Genomic DNA, 18,278 nt, shown 5'->3' on the forward strand with positions numbered 1-18,278 from the left:
CCACAACAGTGAGAGGCCCGCGTACCGCAAAAAAAAAAAAAGAGAGATGTGCCTAAATTCTCACAGCTGCCAAGTGGCAGCAGGATTTAAGCTGAAGTCCAGGATGAAGATCATCTGTCTTTCCTGTTCACAGAGTAAATGGAAGTGTGTAGGTTGATAAGGACTAAGGCTTCTCCAAGGAGTCCTTGCAAGTGAGTCTCCCACTGTCCTATTCCTGGGTGCTCATCAGGGGCACACTGCTTCTCCACATACCTAGACGTCCAGACCTTTCTCATATGATCTTGATGCTGACGGCCAGCACACTTTCTACGCTACGTTCCCCACCCTGTACAACCACTGGTCTTCAGTCCCCATCGCTAATACCCTGACAGTACCCACAGCATGTTGCAGGAGATCCTTTATTGCTGTATCCCAATTAATGAATGGGGTTGGGCCCCTCATTGCAATTCAAGAGAAAGGGAGTGAACATTTATTAAGAGAAAAGGAAAGAGAATCAACATTTATTAATCACTACAAGTGTCTAGCTCTTGTCGATTTGGTACAGCTTGCTGAAAAAGTAAGACGCCATGCAAACGATAACTCATTTTTAAAAATTATTTATTTATTTATTTATTTTTGGCTGTGTTGGGTCTTCGTTTCTGTGTGCGAGGGCTTTCTCTAGTTGTGGCAAGCGGGGGCCACTCTTCATCGCGGTGCGTGGGCCTCTCACTATCGCGGCCTCTCTTGTTGTGGAGCACAGGCTCCAGATGCGCAGGCTCAATAGTTGTGGCTCACAGGCCTAGCTGCTCCGCAGCATGTGGGATCTTCCCATACCAGGGCTCAAACCCGTGTCCCCTGCGTTGGCAGGCAGGTTCTCAACCACTGTGCCACCAGGGAAGCCCAAGCGATAACTCATTTAATCATTAAGCACGTTGAAGTATTATTATTCCTATTTTACAGATGAAAAAAAAATGAGGCTCAGAGTGGTTACAAAACTCACACTGTCCTGCAAGCAATTAGAGGGAATGTTGAGATGTAAAGCCAGGTGTCTTACTCCAGAGCACATCATATTTCTATTCACCTACACTTCTCTTCTGAGCTCAGAAATCCCAATAGTATTTACATAAACATTTTATAATCATTACCTAGGAGGTTGAAATTGTCCATTGCAGTTCACATCTCTTTGGCCACCATATGCCACTTTCACACACCTCTAACTATTAACTATGAGTGTTTTCTATTACAGTCCTCTTTTCACAATAGCCAAAATAAATAAAATGTGCTTACCATTGCAACTCTCCATGGGGCTTCCCCACACATTTCACTCTCTCACCCAAGCATTCGAAAGAGACACGTGCACATCTATAAACAAATTCCTTCCACTTATGCTTCCTTCCCGCTTTTTCTTACTGATAGAGCCATTCAGCCTTCAGCCAAGGGTATAGGCTTCTCTGGCCTATCCTAGCTTTCTCGCTGGTTACAAAGCTACACCTCTCCCAGGACATCCCTGACATTCTCAGGGCACTGCCACCTTCATACCATGATAGCTCCCTGAGGGTCCTCTGTAGCCTCCTGAGTGGTCCACATGGCAGGCACTCCTTAGAAAGTTCCATCTTAGGCTGACTGCCATTTGATTTTTGTCAAGGTGGGGCTGGGATTCCTGATACTTGAGAGAGAATCAAATGATCATCTGCCGTTCTAGTGTCTCCATTTGCAAATCAGGTAAGATGTCAAGGAAATAGGGATCCTGGACCATAGTAATTTCACAGTTTAGAGAGGTGTCTTTCACTGAGTCACATTTCAACTCCATGGCCCTGGTGTTAGTGGTGAGGGAATGTTGGAAAGAGCTATGGGAGAACCATGTTGGCTTATTTACTCCCTTTGGATACTGAATACCTTCCATACGGTGGTCCACGTAATAAATTCCTTCTAGAAGTTCTTCCCAGGAATAATTTTGTCTCTCTTGAAGCATAGGTATGTTTCATTTGTCATAAAAGAAAGGCTACGTCATCCATTATATGTCCCTTTTTTGCCATAGCTACTAGTAAGCAAGCTCAAGAGTTAAATTTAGTACTCATTTACACTGATTATCTCATTCTCAATTTCTGAAGAAAAGAAGCTATCTTCTCTTTTCTTCCTATGATTTTGAAGCTCTGAAGGCACTAGAAATTTAGAGAAGGGCCCGTGACATCTTTTTGCTTGAATATCAATACTTTGGGGAAGTTCTCATGAATATTTGCTGGGATTAAGGAAGCAAAATCTAGTGATGTTTTACCCCTCCTCTCTTATGGGTTCTTACTAATTGAGAAGAATATCAGAGCCAGTTATTGTCAATACAGAGCCCTGGGGTTCCTAATAACTTAATAGGAGAATGACTCATATAAAAAGTCAAATTCCTCCCCTACCCCATCACAGTTTATCCACCTCTGGCACTCGGGACCCTCCTGTGGATCGACGTGTGTCTCCCAAGCAGACACACACCCAACCATGTGGAGGGTCACGGCTTGATTTGCATCTCATTGACCAGCGATAGGAGGCCAGAGGCAGCCTACCTTCTGGGCTGGCTCTGGAGGAGGGCTCTAAACTGTGGCCCAATCAACTTTCCCAACAGACCACCAACAGAGGTGCTGTTGAGGCCAAGCCAGTTTTGGAGATGAGTTAAAGAGAGACCATATATGACTAGTGATCTTTACCCAGGACCAATGCACGCCCTGGGGCTGGTTGCTCACACAGGGTGTTCAGCTGAGGGGGGCTTAGGGCAGGGCTGAGATCCTGTCCACGCTGCTCCTTTTTGAAATTCACTCTTCCAGATGGGATGCCTTTTGCATTTAGTCCACCTGGAGGGAGCACCTTTTTCTAATTCACACAAAGACCCCATATAAGCTACAGGGTGACTATTTTTACTCCCATCTCGTACAAGCCACTCCTCTGATGAGGAAGGGGAAGTGTGGAGTTTGGGGGAGGGGGTAGAGCATGCAGTAAGCAACTAGAAGTGATGGTCCGGTGTTGTTCTCTCTTGGGGCATGGAGGAAATCTACCCCTCCACCTCTGTGAATATATGAGGGGCTGAGGTAGTAAATACTGTCCTCTCATAATTGTATAATATGACAGAGAAGGGTAGGATGTTAGGAGAGAGAATGGTGTGCAGAAGGAAAAAGGAGCCTTGAAGTGTCACTTACACATTCAACAAATATTAACTTAGCACCACTATGTGCCAGGCACAGTGGCAAGCATGGGAGATACTGTGGTGAGTAACACAATCTGTTGGAACACCTAGGTTTGGGCTTCATGAACCTCTGGATTCTCTCTTAAGCAAATTATTTTCTCCTCTGTGAAATGAACTTCTATGATATCTGTGTTGCTCATGTTCTCCTAGTTCTAACATTCTTATTGTTCGTTTAGGTCTCTAGGGACCTTTCTGAGAGATGTTCCCTCACAGAGTTATTGGCTGGGGAACATGCATCTTTAGAGCTCCTTTCTGATTTCTCATTCAAACCTCTCATGCTCCTGTGTGTTCAAATCAAAGCCGTTATTCTCACTGACTGGCCCCATGATCTGCCAAAAAAAAAAAAACCTATCAGCAGGTAGCACTACTGAATTTAGGAATACCCCCTTCAGCCAACTTAGATGAGCAATCAGAACAGCTGGAACACAAGTTGCTAAGTGAGGACAGGACAGACTAGACACTGGCGAAGAAAGCAGGGCTGACCCCGGGCAGAATCACTCGTAGAAGACAGGGAAGGTGCTTCTGCTTCAGAATGAGGGCAACGGGGGGAGAATTTTTCACATGATCAGTTTGCATTTGAGAATAAGCACTAGCTCCCTTGTAGAGAGGAACAAGCGCCATTAGAAACAGGAAGGTTTGATCAGGAGCCATTTCAGCAATCAGGAAGGATGCGATGGAGGCCTGGATTAAGGAGGTGAGTGACAGTGAGGACAAAGAGAGGGGGTGGCTTCAAAAAAGATTCTGGAGCTCAAATGTATAAGACTTGGAGACTGATTAAATCCTGGAAGGGAGAGAAAAGTCAGGGGAGAGTGTTCCCAGGTTTCTGGTTTGGGCAGTGGAGTGGTATCTGTGCCCTGTAACAGGCCAAGGCTGGCCCCTTAATCCCCGCTGGGGGTGGAACCTGGAGAGAATAATAAATGGGGCCAGAGCAATGAAAGACAGGGACCTTGGTAGACCACTAGGCTCTCCTATTTTAGTACAGGCTGCATGTCACCTCCTCATTGAACTCAGGACCATATACACTGTAGGGCCTGAGAAAAAGTATATTACGTGAGTTAATTTTGTAATGAAAATCTAAAGTGAACTCTGGCGTTGATGCCCACCAACTTCAGACTAGGCTTGAAGAAACCAGCAGTCTTCACCATCCAGAAATGTCCCATGAGGACACCTTCGTGAATGGGAGACATGAAAGTGAGACTGTGAACAAGTCTTGAAACTACCCAAATCCAACATCCTGTTCAGTTCTGGAGTCTCTCAGAAATTGACATACTCCATATAAGCATGTGGTTCCGATTGACTCTAATGGGATTCCATGGTAAACCACAGATTCTAAATTATCCCCTAGTAGGTATCACATTTATAGTAGACATGTTATTTTACTCTGAATACCCCCTGGATGCTGGTCCACTGAATTCTGACAGTAGCAGAACTCGGAATAAGATCACCTTTTACTAGAATGCCACTGCTACGTGTTCATCTCTGTAAGCCAAAGAAAATAGGTGTTTGTAATAAAAGAATAATGTTTTTAAAGAAGAAAGATATTTAATTCCATGCTAAGAAATAGCAAACACAATCTCCTAAAAAAACAATCTCCTTATAGTATTTGTTTTGTTTTTCTTTAATCCAAGGCAAGGCATTTTCTTTGGGGGAAGAAGGGACACTTTTTCCCAGGTCTGGAGATTAAACAATTTAGTAGTCACTTCACGTTCAGCTTACAAAAAGGGGATTTGCATATGAACTTGTTTCGGCAAGAAAACACATCTGAACGTGTTTCATGGGAACTATCTCTAACCATGGCGCCATCTCCTTCTTTTCTTTTCTTCATCCCTACAGGTCACCGGATTGAAACTATCTCAGGACCTCGATGATCTTGCCATTCTCTACCTGGCCACAGTTCAAGCCATTGCTGTAAGACAATTTAATGCCATTTTTAAAGAGACTTAGATCTATTAACAAACTTTAGACCACATACTCCCCAAGATACATCATATGCTTTTGTGACAAAGATTCTAGGGAGCTTGCCAAAAATAGATGCTTGTCTGTGCAGAAGGAAATTCTGAAGGTCTTTACCTGCTTTACTAGTAGCCTCACATAGCTGAAAGCTAAAAGGAGTTAAAATCTTTGAACATCATGCTTACCATCTATCTAATTTGTCTTCAAAGTTCATTAAATAGAAGCAAGCAAGTAGATGCCATGTATGCTTGCATTAAGAAGAGCTGGTTTGTCCAGATTTATAAATCACGTGATATTGTTCACTTTGCAAAAGGATCCAGTCTGGGGTTCCTTTAAATAGTAACCTTCCTTGGAGCATGAAAATGTTTATTTTTATAATTAGCTGCTCAAATGAGAGGTTTGGTTGGTTAGGGAAGGAGAAAGGGGGGAATTTAAAGTGTTAGAAGCTTCTAAACTGAAGATCAGTCAAGAATGAAAACAAACTCCTAGAAGCCCAAACATCATTGTCCAAGGACTCTTATTCTCTAGAGGTGATCCATGAGTGAGCTACAGAAGGGTTCTAAACCCTGAAATCACACACGAAAGTTTGCACGTGTGTGTGCGTGTTAGAAATTGCATTTGAAGGGAGTGGGTCATGCCTTTCAGGGTCTCAGAGCTGGTAGGAACCCCAAAATAACAGTTAATCCAGTGAGGCTTAGCTGATCTGGAAAGAGAATTGAGGACCAACAGAAAGGAAAAAATCAGTTCACTGAATTCAGAGTCAAAATTTATTTTTCAGAAATATACCTATTTAAACAAAGTACTTTTGTTTATTCATGCTATATGGACATACTTATATGCTGTTTCTCCACATACCACTTTCATATCCTCATTGCTTCAAATAATAGAATTACATGCATTTTTTCTGTATATCCATGTCATCAACAAAATTGCTTTTCTTATGTTTAGATTTATCCAGGTACCACGTACACAAAATAAGAGAGCAGAACTGGCCAACTCAATTAGATTAAACAATCCTTCTTAGTTTATAGACCAATTTGACTGTATCTTCCTGAAACAACTATCTTATTGATTTAATAGCCTTTCCAGTTCAGTAATATCAGTCAGTCTGCTTTATTTATGGTAACTTGGTCAAAAAAAGACAATTCTGACATCTATCAAAATGGCGGGAGTTGAGTACCATGAAAAAATGAAAATGGAGAACAAAAATACGCATCAGTAATAAAGACCGTTATTTAGCGATCCTGCTTTACAGTAAAGATAATAATAATATCGATAAATAATATAGTTTGGGTGTATTATGTGCCAGGAACTATGCCAAATATTTTACATACGTTATCTGACTTTACCTTATGAGGGAGGTATCATAATCCCCCTTCCGGAGATTATAATCTAAGCCTCAATGAGGTTAATTAACTTGAATGGTTTCATACAGCTAGTAAGTGGCAGAGCTGGGATTTGAACCCACAGCTTTCTAAAATAAAACTAGGTACATGATGAATTGAGGAGCTTTTTTTGTTTGTTTTTGTTTTGTTTTGTTTTGCATTTTATTTATTTTTTATGCAGCAGGTTCTTATTCGTTAATCTGTTTTATACATATTAGTGTATATATGTCAATCCCAATCTCCCAATAATTGAGGAGCTTTTATTTTCTGATCTTAATATCACTGTGTGAAAAGTCTTACAGTGGAATGAGCCACTTGCATTAAAATAAATAATCCTGGAAAATCAGAGCCGTGTGAGGCTCTTCCTTCTGAGTCCATGCCAAGAGGGGGACGTGAAGAACGAGACCACACAGGATGAGCCAAGGGGCACCATCCTGTGATGACAATCACTGGTCCCTCTCACTGACACTCACTCTCTGTACCAGGCACCAAACAGGGTACTGCACCCACCCGTGAGTAAGCCAGTAAGTAGGTGGGATTGTCCTCATTTTACAGACAGAGGGAACACTGCTTGCCAGGGTCAAACAGCTAGTGTATGGTAGAGTCAGAATCTGAACCTCTGTCTGTCTACTCTGAGGCTTTTGCTCTTTCTACGTTACCATGCTGCATTTTTCTTTGATCAGTTTGTAAAAGCTACATGATTGAAATAAGCCTTCAGGCATTCCTGAGAACAGTTTTGATTTGACACATCTTAGACAACATCATTAATTTGGCCAGGATTGTCTCACAGAGGTCCCCTTACTGGTAAGAAGTCCAAGAATGTATAAATTAGGTTAAACCTAATGCAGGCTGAGGGCTGGGGAGGGCTGGGATGGGGGAAAGCCAACTACATTTTCCCAAATACTACACACTTGGAAAATCAATTTTATATGTAATGGACCGTACATATATTAAAAGCTATCATATTTATTCTGTCCATTGTTTTAATGACCTGTATAATACCATGAGGAGAAGGCAATTTAAGACCGATTTTTCGATAAGGCTATGTTGTATAGTCAATTGAGCTGTGAGGAGTTCAGTCTGTTTTGCAAAAGTATCTGGGCGTTCTGATCTTTTAGTGCATTTGTGCATTTTAATGTGCATTTTAATGAAGCATTCTGATAACAGATATTTTCCCATGATGTTCAACTTGAAAAAAGCAATGTGTTCATTGACTCTCAATATTGCCTTTATACCTATTTGTTGTGAAGTTAAAGTTAAGCAAATTCTTCTCTGTAGTAATATCTATGGTTGATATTTTGTAAGAATGGGATGAAATTAGAGATATTATAATGAAGTTAACTTGGGACTATGCAAAACCCTCCATGAAGTGAAATTCTCTCTTGACCAAGCTTAATTGAAAGAACTGTCAAACACCCAGTTTATTCATAGCCTGTTCATCTATAGCTTTCTTTGCAGAATAGACCCTTAAAAAGTACTATTTGCATTTGAAGTCTCTCCATTTGCATTTGGTTCTGTACGTTCCCAGTGGAATAGCCTAATTTTAATTTAAATTTCTCTGTGAAAACATTTTTTCCAGAAAGGTGAGCACAAAATCATTTTAGCACAAAGCCCTTTGGTGGGGCATTTAAGGAGGGTGGAGTGTTTCACACAGTGGCGTCTGGGACACCGAAAGGGAAGGCCCTGTAACTAACTGGGCAGCCCGAGTGGGAAATTCCTGCTGACAATGCCACATGGGAGAGAGACAGGCTGTCACAGCCCCTCTGGAGCGAGTTCCTCTTGTTTGGATTGCTTCTTGCCTTTTCCCAGGGAATGTGCTTTGTGTTACTCTTCTCTCAGGCCTGCTAATCACATGAGCCCTCAGGTCTCTGATTTTAGAAACATCAGAAATATCAATTTTGCACGGCATTTCCATGCATATTGGGAGGCAGCTTCCCCTCCCCTAAGGCAGATTGCATGGCTTTAGGCAAACTATAGAAATCCTAAATGGGGATAATAATATGCAGTTTTTGAGTGTTTCATGAAATTAGAGGTGATATTAAGGAGCATAGCAGAGTGCCTGGCATAGAGCTAACAACCAGAATAGCTCTCATTTCTAAACACCTTCCCTGTACTGGACACTCCTATGAGCTTCAGATACACTGTCTACAGCAGCAAACTTGTAAGATAGATGTTACTGTATTTCAGCAAGTCTAAGACCACATTTTAAATTTTTGTTGCATGTTAACATTTCAGACAATCCATGGAGTTATCAAATGAAAAATATGATGTTATTATTCCCATTTTTAAGATGAGAATTGAGTCATGGAAAGGTTAGGTATGGATTTGATTCAAGAAATAGGTGAAATGCCTGAATGCCATCCCAGCTTTTTTTTAAATTCAAAAGCCATGCTCTTATCTCCTGCAGATTCATGCCCCTAGAGTACACTAGGGTTACCTGGAATCCACAGACACCAAATGATCCATGGTAGATATAAGGGCATTTGTAGAACTCCTGAAATTAGTTATAATATTATTTTATATATGACTTTTTTCTGGGGAGGTCAGTAGGTTTTATCATATTCTCAAGAGGGTTCATGACCCCCCCAAAAGCTTAAGAAAGAACATCTGGGGGTAATCAGCCATATTCAATAAGCGGGATCTGGCCTTATAGGGTATAACATGTTTTAATTTTTTTTTAACACACTACATCTGTGGATGATCTTCGGAGGCCCAAGTTTTACCTAAATTCATATTCTTACCAGATTCACTAATAACTTCAACAAACCTGAAGATCTATGGGCTAGAAATCTTGGTTCTGAACTGCCCCCATCCCTCATCATTTACTACACAGCAATCAGGATTTCATGCCCCCCTGGTCTCCAGATCACCCTCTAGCCCTGCCTCTCCCAGAGGTACCCCCTGGCCCCAGGGAGACAGCTCTCCGGAGAGTCCTGGGAAAGAAGCTTCTACATCCCCCCACCCCCCGACCCGGGGGTCAGTGGAGCATCCTGATAACTTCCTAAGCCCTCTTCCTTTACTTTGGTTAAGCCTCTGGTGCTGCATGCCCTCAAGCTGAACTGTCTTCTCTTCCACTGTGCACCTGAACCCCATCTTCCCAGCACCACTGTCACACCTTCAGCGAACCTGTGATACTCTTCTGTCCAGCCCGAACCCCGCCTTCTTGGTGGTGGCACCATATCTGGCCTCCCAGATCCTTGACCTCTGTATTCTCTCTTGACCTCCTCCTCCCCCTTGACCTTCTCCCTCCATCCGCTTCAGCCCCTCACTCCCATGTCCACACCTGGGACTTGGTCATCCCCCGAAGTTGCTTACTCTCTGAATATCTCAAGGGCTATCTTGCCACCAAAAAGCCCTCTCCCTCATTTCTCCCCAGAGCCACTTTCTCAGTCATCGCCATGCGGCTGCCTCCTGAGGTCATATCACAGTTCATCCTTTTTGTTTTTAATCCTTCTCTAAAAAAAAAAAAAAAAGATGATTTTTGGACTTCCAGTTTTTGAACTTCCTAGGAAATTATGATTTTTTTAGCTACTCGAATACCCTAGCTAAAAGTAATGACTTGTACATTAAGATTCACCTCGATGACCCTAAGGTAGTGGTCTTTTATCAAGCATCAGTAATTTTTACTTTAGTGAACTGAGCAAGACAAGGACGATAGATAACACATTTTCAGAAGAAAGGAAGACACAAGGGCTGAAATTAAAATATGGGGAAGCCCTAAGCCAACCAGAGCATGTGGTTTCTGCATCATCCGAGATCACTATGGACTGACTGGGAATGGATTCTGGCACTGGAAGCCTCCTTATTAGAACCACTACCTGGTTTCAGGTGGTAACAAAGGTTCTTTTGCCAGCCTGAAGTCTTGTGTCCTACCTTCTTTGTGCAATTACAGCCCTCTTTCCATGTTTCTGCTGCTGAGTTTGTTGGTGCCTTTTCCAAGGAACAAACTTCTTTAGTTCCTCTTTAGGGAAGGAAAACGGACTCAGAGATCTCCAACTGTTATCATCGGAGTAAAGCTGCCACTTACTCCATGCCCCGTACCTCATGGAGGATCTGGGCCATAATGGACACTCATCAAATATGTATTTGAACGAACTGTGTTAATATGCACCGTGTTAACATTGTCAGCTCTTTTTGTTCACATTGTATAACTACTGATAGAAGCAAATGGTGCAATGATTCAGAAGATTTTGGAGTCAGGCAGGCCCAGATTGGAATTCCCGCTCTGCAACTTAATATAATGGTGTGATCACGGGCAATGCAATCTTGAGTCCTGACTTCCTGAGGTAGTGTATCTAGAGCTCCTAGTGTGGCATCTAGTACTGGGTAAACACTTAGTAAATGTTCCCGATCAATTTACCTTTGCTACCGTACTGATGCTTTCTTCTATTCTTCCCTTGAAGTTCGGGACGCGCCTCATTATAGAGGCCATGGAGTCAGCAGGGCACTCGATCAGCACCCTTTTCCTCTGTGGGGGCCTCGGAAAGAACCCCCTTTTTGTGCAAATGCATGCGGACATTACTGGTAAGTCTAAGAAGGAGAGAAAGTCATTGTAGGCTTGGCAACAAATGGGCATGGCCAAGATCTAGACAGGGTAGAGAATAGGAAGATATAAGAAGTGTGCCAAATTATTTTGAGTATTTATGTTAAAATGTATTTTTTTTCTTAAGACAGCTATGGTTGTCACATTGGGGAAAGTGACTTCTGTGTGTATCTGACTATTGGGTCATGGTAAGAAATGAGACACGAGAGGTCAGCAAGGACTAGATCTTAATTCAAGTATTTACTCAACAGTCTTGAGTACCTCTTCTGATCCCCCCCACTGCGGGCAGTATTGAAAATACAGAGATGACAACATGATCCCTGCCCCCAGGGAGCTCAGGGTCTATTGAAGAAGGCAGACAGAAGACATGTCAAATCTAGTGTGGCAAGAGCTCTGAGTGAGAAAAGCACAGGGTATTAGGGAAACACCGTGGGCCACCTCGCCCTGGTTGGGACCTGTGACAGTGCAGAGCAAGTGACTGGAGGAGGTGATAAGGAAACTGTTTGAAGAAAGATTGCAGAACCCAGCCATGGTGGAAGCTGTGGGTGTCTGGCTGCAGATGGGGGTTTGGGCCCTAAGACCCACAAGATCCTGTGATTCCTTCTCGGCTCTTCAGAATCAGGGATCGTGACACAGATGGAGAGAATCCAGGGTACTGGGCTGATCTCTCTGTGATATGAGCAGACAAAAGCAGAGCAGGCTCTGTAGTGCAGAGCCCTGGGCCCCAAGGAAGGGGCCCCATAGGCAGGAGGCTTGCTGCTGTCCCAGAGGCTGGCCTGGGCTTCTATCCCTCTAGACCTGTGCCCTCATGCCCCTTGCTCCTTTCTCTCCCTGTGTCTCCTGGGGACTGATGTCCCCCCTCCCCACCCCATCACGGGGTGGCCAGGCACCAGGGCTGGGCAAGGATAGGGAAGTAGGAGAGAATTGGACCCTGCTCACAGCCCCACCTCCAGTCTCATCTGAGCCCACCCTCCACTGGCCTCCATTCATCATGATCTCTTGCTGTCCCCTGTCCCCTGGATTCCTTACCTCTGACAGCTGGGCGGGTCCAGGTTTCTGCCCCTGACTCTCCCTTCCCCCTCCAGGCCATGCAGATCCCTGCAGGTGAGAGCTTTCCCAAACATGATGGGCAACATTTATCCCCTGCACATCGTGAGATCAAACTAAGTAAGTTACCGATCCCCATCTTAGAGGTAGGGAGGCAGAGGCACAAGCCAGAGAACAGTATCAAAAAGCACACAGTCGGGCTTCCCTGGTGGAGCAGTGGTTGAGAGTCTGCCTGCCGATGCAGGGGACACGGGTTCGTGCCCCAGTCGGGGAAGATCCCACGTGCCGCAGAGCGGCTGGGCCTGTAAGCCAAGGCTACTGAGCCTGCGCGTCCGGAGCCTGTGCTCCGCAACGGGAGAGGCCACAACAGTGAGAGGCCCGCGACCCCAAAAAAAAAAAAAAAAAAAAAGCACACAGTCTAAGGGTAAATATATAAAAATAAGTATAGAAATGACTACCATTAACCACACTTCCACTCTGTGTTGATATGAATCACCCTATTTACATTTAATCCGCACACACCACCACAAGGTAGAAATTGGTGCCCTGTCTTACAGACAAGGAAACTGAGGGTCAGGAAGGTGAGTTAAATTAACTGTCCAAGGTCAGACACCCAGTAGGGGCAGGACCAGGATTGTACCAGGTGTGTCCAGGCCCAGCGTCCCCTACACTAGGCTCTGATCCAGGTTTCTTAACTTTTCTGCCCGGTTTGTAACCATTTGATGATGACTCCTCCTTTCTGAAAGTGTCCAAAACCTATGGAAGTAGGCCATTCTGAGGCAGAAAGAAGACGTAAAAAGGAACCCAGATTACCTTAAATTTTCCCTAGGAGAAAAGCCATGACTACATTTTATCTCAAAGTCAGCTAGCTTGTTCAAGTACAGTTCAGACTTAAAACCTGATCTGTGAGTGAGTTTTTAATTTCCAGCCTCCAAATAGCCACCAAAACTTCCTACCTGGATTCAGGAGGGGAGATAAAATCAACCTTGGCTAACACATCACCCAAGGGAATGGGAAACAGGGCCCCCAAGAGCAGGGCAGCCTGTGTGACCCAGGTCCTGACTCTGCACCGCTGCTCCAGCCTTTATGAAAGTGAGTTCTCTTCCAGGCCTCACACCCCTGAGCTGACTCAGAAGCAGGGGTGCAGTGGCTTCAGAGAAAGTTCTGCTTTGGAAACTGTTCTCCTTCAGGCTCATGAATGAAAAGGCTGTTAATCGTTATTTGGATTCCAATTCAAACTGGACCCTTTGTCTCTGACTGTGGACCAGTTACAGTTCCGGACAAAGGGGCCTTTTCTTTGGCCTGAAACTCCTCTGCCTTGGGAAGCCGGTGATTGACAAGTGATGGCAAAGTGCATCTGCCTTTAAATGCTTTGGGTTCTGCTAAATTCATTAATGCGTCAGATAAAATAGTTCACATTCCAGGCAAAGCTGCCTTCTTCCTCTCCTTCACCCAGCATTCTGAGAAAAGAACACATTTGCATTTGTTTCTGCAAAAGATGGGTACACAAGCTGGGGGGGGGGTGTATAGGTAGAGTGTTTGGTGCCTTTAAACGTTGTAATTGCTCTAGTTTTCCTGCAAAGAAAGCTGTAGAAAGAACCATAGACCTGGTACATGATTCTCAGGAATACATGGGAAAAACACGATGGAATTTGGGAGATGCTTTGGAGATAATGTGGAGTAATGGAAAGAGCAGGGGACCAGCTCTGTGACGTTGGGCAAGTTGCTTGACCTCTCTGAGCCCCATTTCCCTCTTTTGAAAGGTAGAGATAATATTATTTCCCTCATATAGATCATGCTGAGGAATAAATACTCACAAGTTTGTGAGCACCAATCTCTGTGCTTCACTTAAAATAGGTGTTCCATAAATGTTAGCTCACTTCTTCCCTGAAGGCAGCCCCACACCAAAAAGGTGGTGCATTTCAGAAAAAAAGAAGTTAAATATTTTGTAAGCAAATCTTTGCCATTTGGGGAACAGTCTGCTCCTGCTCTGGGTTTTGCCAACTTGGGAAATGTCCTCTACGTGAGGAGGAAGAATCTTGTTGTACCCTGGGCATATAGTTAACTGTGGTTTCAAGAAATACTTGGTGTGTACTAAGTAATTGTAGGTTTCCCTCACTGACTTGGGACTAAATGTTCCTCCTAAGTTTTGTTTTGTAGAATTCTGGCAGTTTCAGTAGGGGTTTCCCTCTTCCTGCCTTATTCATTATTTCACTCATTTACTCCTTCACGTATTCATTCTCTGAGTACACATGCTGAGCTTGGCGCGAGCACGCAAAGGAGAACAATAATGTCCTGCCAAGAGGGCCATTACAAACAGAAAACGTGCTCTCGTGCTCTGACCACTGTCCAGCGAGCACGGGGTACCCAGAGGACGTTGGTGGCAGCGTGAGTCAGATCCAGGCAGAGAACAGATGACACACTCAGATTGGATTAACTGGAGAACAGTCGAATAAAGGGTCTATTTACAGAGGTGTGGGCAGGGTTGAGGGAAACGCCGGTCACCAAGCAGTACCGTGGGGCTGCCCACAGTCTGACCACCCCGAGGCTTGCAGGGACTGGGGCAGGAGGTGACCCACCTGAGACTGAGGGGCTATGTGAAGAGGGGCCTCGTGGCTGGAGACGAGCTCAGTCCAGGATGTGGCCGGAGGACAAGGGGTCTACAGACTTGGTCCACACGGCGGTGTCCCAGGACCCAGAACAGGTGTTGGGGCCGAGGTGAGAAGAGGGTGTGAATAACTGAGATACGGTAAAGATTAAGAATCATAATAGCTAATGCCAATTCAGTGCCTCCTCTAAGCAATTTTGTGTGTGTGTGTGTGGTATGCGGGCCTCTCACTGTTGTGGCCTCTCCCATTGCGGAGCACAGGCTCCGGACGCGCAGGCTCAGCGGCCATGGCTCACGGGCCCAGCCGCTCCGCGGCATGTGGGATCTTCCCGGACCGGGGCACGAACCTGTGTCCCTTGCATCGGCAGGCGGACTCTCAACCACTGCGCCACCAGGGAAGCCCTCCTTTAAGCACTTTTAACCCTCACAGCAACTCTGTGAGATCAGTGGAATTTTAACCTCATTTTGCATCTGGGAAAACAGGCACAGAGGGGTTAAGTAACTTGCCTAGGGTCACACAGCTAAGGCAGGGAGGAAGTCAGAATTCAAACCCTGGCAGCTTGGCTCCAGAGCACTTTGGGCTGCAACTGGAGAGCTGATGGGGGATCCACCCGGCTCCTCTGGTTTCCCGTTCCTGAGGAGAGGGGCCTGTGAGTAGTTCCTCCCTGCTCAGAGCGGTGAAGCTTTGACAGGGTAAGGAGGGCTAGGAGGCAAGCAGCATGTGGAGTGCTGTCTTCTAAAACGTCCCAGGGCCATGGGATGGTCACGGTCACACCCCCATCCCCATGATCCACAGACTCTGCAGAGGCTTGCGGTGCTCTCTCCTAATGCAGCCAACACAGCCCTTCCACGTGGCCTGGTGTCTTTCCTTCCCCTCTGGATGGTTGATGGGCACCTGCCCCATCCTTTCCCTGCTGGTCCACTTTCCAACCCAGATGAAGTGCATGGGGGAGGGCTTCACCCCTCCCTGAGATTCATCCTAACAACAGCGGCCACCACTCTCAAGGGCTTATCATAGGCCAGGAAATGTGTTAAGCCCCATATGTGCCCTTTTTCATTGATCCTCACAGCAAACCTGTTATCGTCCCCATTTTACACAGGGAGAAACTGAGGCTAAAGGGTTTAAGTGACTTGCTGAAGGACACAGGGCTAGTGGAACCAGGTCTGAGCTTTTCCCAGAGACCCCACCCCACCTGATACTTGTCAGCAAAGTCTCCAGTGCCGGCCCTGCAGTATGGGGCTGGTATTCCTAAGTCCCCTGGGATAAGTGTGGGAATTCTGTCCCCCACCCCCTTTGTCTGGGATGGCTGGGGCCGCTGCCCCAGCCCTGGAGTAGGACAGTGAGTTAGGAGATGGTGGGAGCACAGAGGAGGATGTGTCAGGGAACTCTTGCCGGAAAAGATAGGAAGAGAAATCCAGTCTTTGGAAAAATAATGTCTTGAGTAGAGGAAGATCTCACAGGTCTGGCCACAGAGCTTACCTCTGTGGAGTTTGCTGCCATCTCCTGATTAGCAACTATATTTATATTTTATGTACGTTTCATTTCACATGCACACACATATAAACTACTAAGAATTCTAAATTATTCCTATTCACCTTAAGTCCACCGTGAACCTTCAGCCTCTGGGAGTTGTCATGTGGAGTGTTCCTCCCTGCCCGGTGGACCCCTACTCATCCTTCAAGTGCTTGTTTAATCCTGAGCTCCCCTGCTCTGACCCCCTTCCCCATCTCGAAAATTCATTCGTTCATCATGTCAGCAGTTACCATGGGCTAGACACCGCTCTCAATTCCAGGGATTCAGCAGTGGACAAAAAGTCTCTGCCCTCATGGAGCTTATGTTCTAGCAGGCAAGACAGACCGTAAACAAGAGAAGTAATAACAGGGTGTTGGAAGGCAATGAGGAAATCATGAGGCGGGTAAGGGATGTTGTGGGTAAGTTGTCATTTCACTTCAGATGGTCAGGAAAGCCGCAGTGGGGAGGGATGTTTGCACAGACTTGCAGGAGGGTGTTGCCATGGGGACATCTGGAAGCAAGTGACCCAGACAGAAGGAACAGCACAAGCAAGGGCCCTGAAGCAGACTCAAGAAAGGGCAAGGAGGCCGGGCAGTGTGGCCCGGAGGAGAGGAGAAGCCAGTCAGGGTGGGAGAAGTGGCACCGGTCCTGGAGGGCCTTGTCAGCCTTGGTAAGGGCTTTGGCTTGTACTCTGAGGCCCCTGAAAGAAGGATTCATCACACCCTCTCTCACTACTTCCCTTTCCTTAGTGCATCTCAGTTGGAGACCCAACCCCCTGTGTGGCCTTTATCTCTCTCTCATCCATCTCCCCTTTGAGACCTGAATAGCAGGACAGTCTTATTCATCTCTATATCACTGGCCCCACAGAGCACTTCGTAAATGTTTGTTTAACTACTTGAAATGGCAGGTAGCAGCTAGCAGAAGCCTGGAAAACCTGGGCAGAAAGGTCTCCTGAGTTCAGATACATATAGATAGATAGATAGATAGATAAATAGATAGATGATAGATAGATAGATATAGATATAGATAGATAGATATATGGTGTTGGCTTCCAGGGGACCCTTGGCTACTGCAGCAACAGGCAGAGGCAGTGAAATCCTTTAGAACCAGGTAATCCCAAAGAACAGGGAACTGCAAGGGGGAGGGGAGGGAGCACTGCTGCTGCCTTTACATCAGGTGTTTGTGCTGCTGGAGCTGCTGGCCAGTTCCCCACGTGACCCCTGGCCCTACTACTCCCTAACCAAGGTGTGGCCTTTTCCTGCGCAGGCATGCCTGTGGTCCTGTCGCAAGAGGTGGAGTCTGTTCTTGTGGGTGCTGCTATTCTGGGGGCCTGTGCCTCGGGAGATTTCGCTTCTGTACAGGTACGTGAGGACCAAGGGGTGGGCCGTGGCCCCTCCCCTGTCTGGGGCTGTCCTTCCTCTTGACAGCAGCTCATGTCTTGCAAAGCACACACAGGATATAATTAAGAAATGATAGGTTCCAGCCAGGGAAAGCACAAACACTTCTAGCCTCAGACATATTTATTGCAGTTTTTGTTTGACTTGGCCTCCATTACTGTCGGTCGTTCTGTCTTTCTGTTGGTTTTCTTTTTTTCTCCTTTAAAATAGCTCTTATATTATTTCATTTGAATTTCCCCTTGACCATTTTTCTTTTAGCAAGTGAAACAGGTAAGGTACAAAACAAATTTTTCATGTGAATTTCTGATTTGTATTTGCTTCTTTCATCTCCACCCACCACTTTTCAAATACCTCTGAGGTCTCTTTCAACAAGGGACACAAATGAAAATGTTAGTAAAAGGGAGTTAGAAGAAAAAATAAGGAACAAAGATATAGGAAGAAGGAAACAACTCGATGGCAATGATGGAGCAGACAGTTTGACTCTGAGCTTCCTGGCAGCCAAGACAAAAAAGAACACATGATAAGTTACATAATTCTTACTTTCAAAAAGAGGAAGCCTACTAGTTTCTTTGGGAGACAAAGCTTTTCCTGCCACTGAATTGAAAAAGACATTTCACGTGTGGGTTT

General features: G+C 45.2%; 1 protein-coding gene across 7 annotated transcripts in view; it reads left to right on the forward strand.

Annotated features, from left to right (window-relative positions):
- Positions 1–18,278, forward strand: part of FGGY (FGGY carbohydrate kinase domain containing) — a 430,315-nt gene that overhangs the window by 330,765 nt on the left and 81,272 nt on the right. For 5 of the 7 annotated variants that reach the window (XM_060089872.1, XM_060089873.1, XM_060089876.1 and 2 more), the window contains 3 exons: positions 5,039–5,113; positions 10,947–11,067; positions 17,521–17,615. In XM_060089872.1, the coding sequence (XP_059945855.1) occupies positions 5,039–5,113; positions 10,947–11,067; positions 17,521–17,615 (291 nt within the window). The remainder of the gene's footprint in view (positions 1–5,038; positions 5,114–10,946; positions 11,068–17,520; positions 17,616–18,278) is intronic. The other 2 variants (XM_060089874.1, XM_060089875.1) reach the window with 2 other exon arrangements.

This window comes from Mesoplodon densirostris, chromosome 2 (assembly GCF_025265405.1).
Source record: "Mesoplodon densirostris isolate mMesDen1 chromosome 2, mMesDen1 primary haplotype, whole genome shotgun sequence".
NCBI lineage: Eukaryota > Metazoa > Chordata > Mammalia > Artiodactyla > Ziphiidae > Mesoplodon > Mesoplodon densirostris.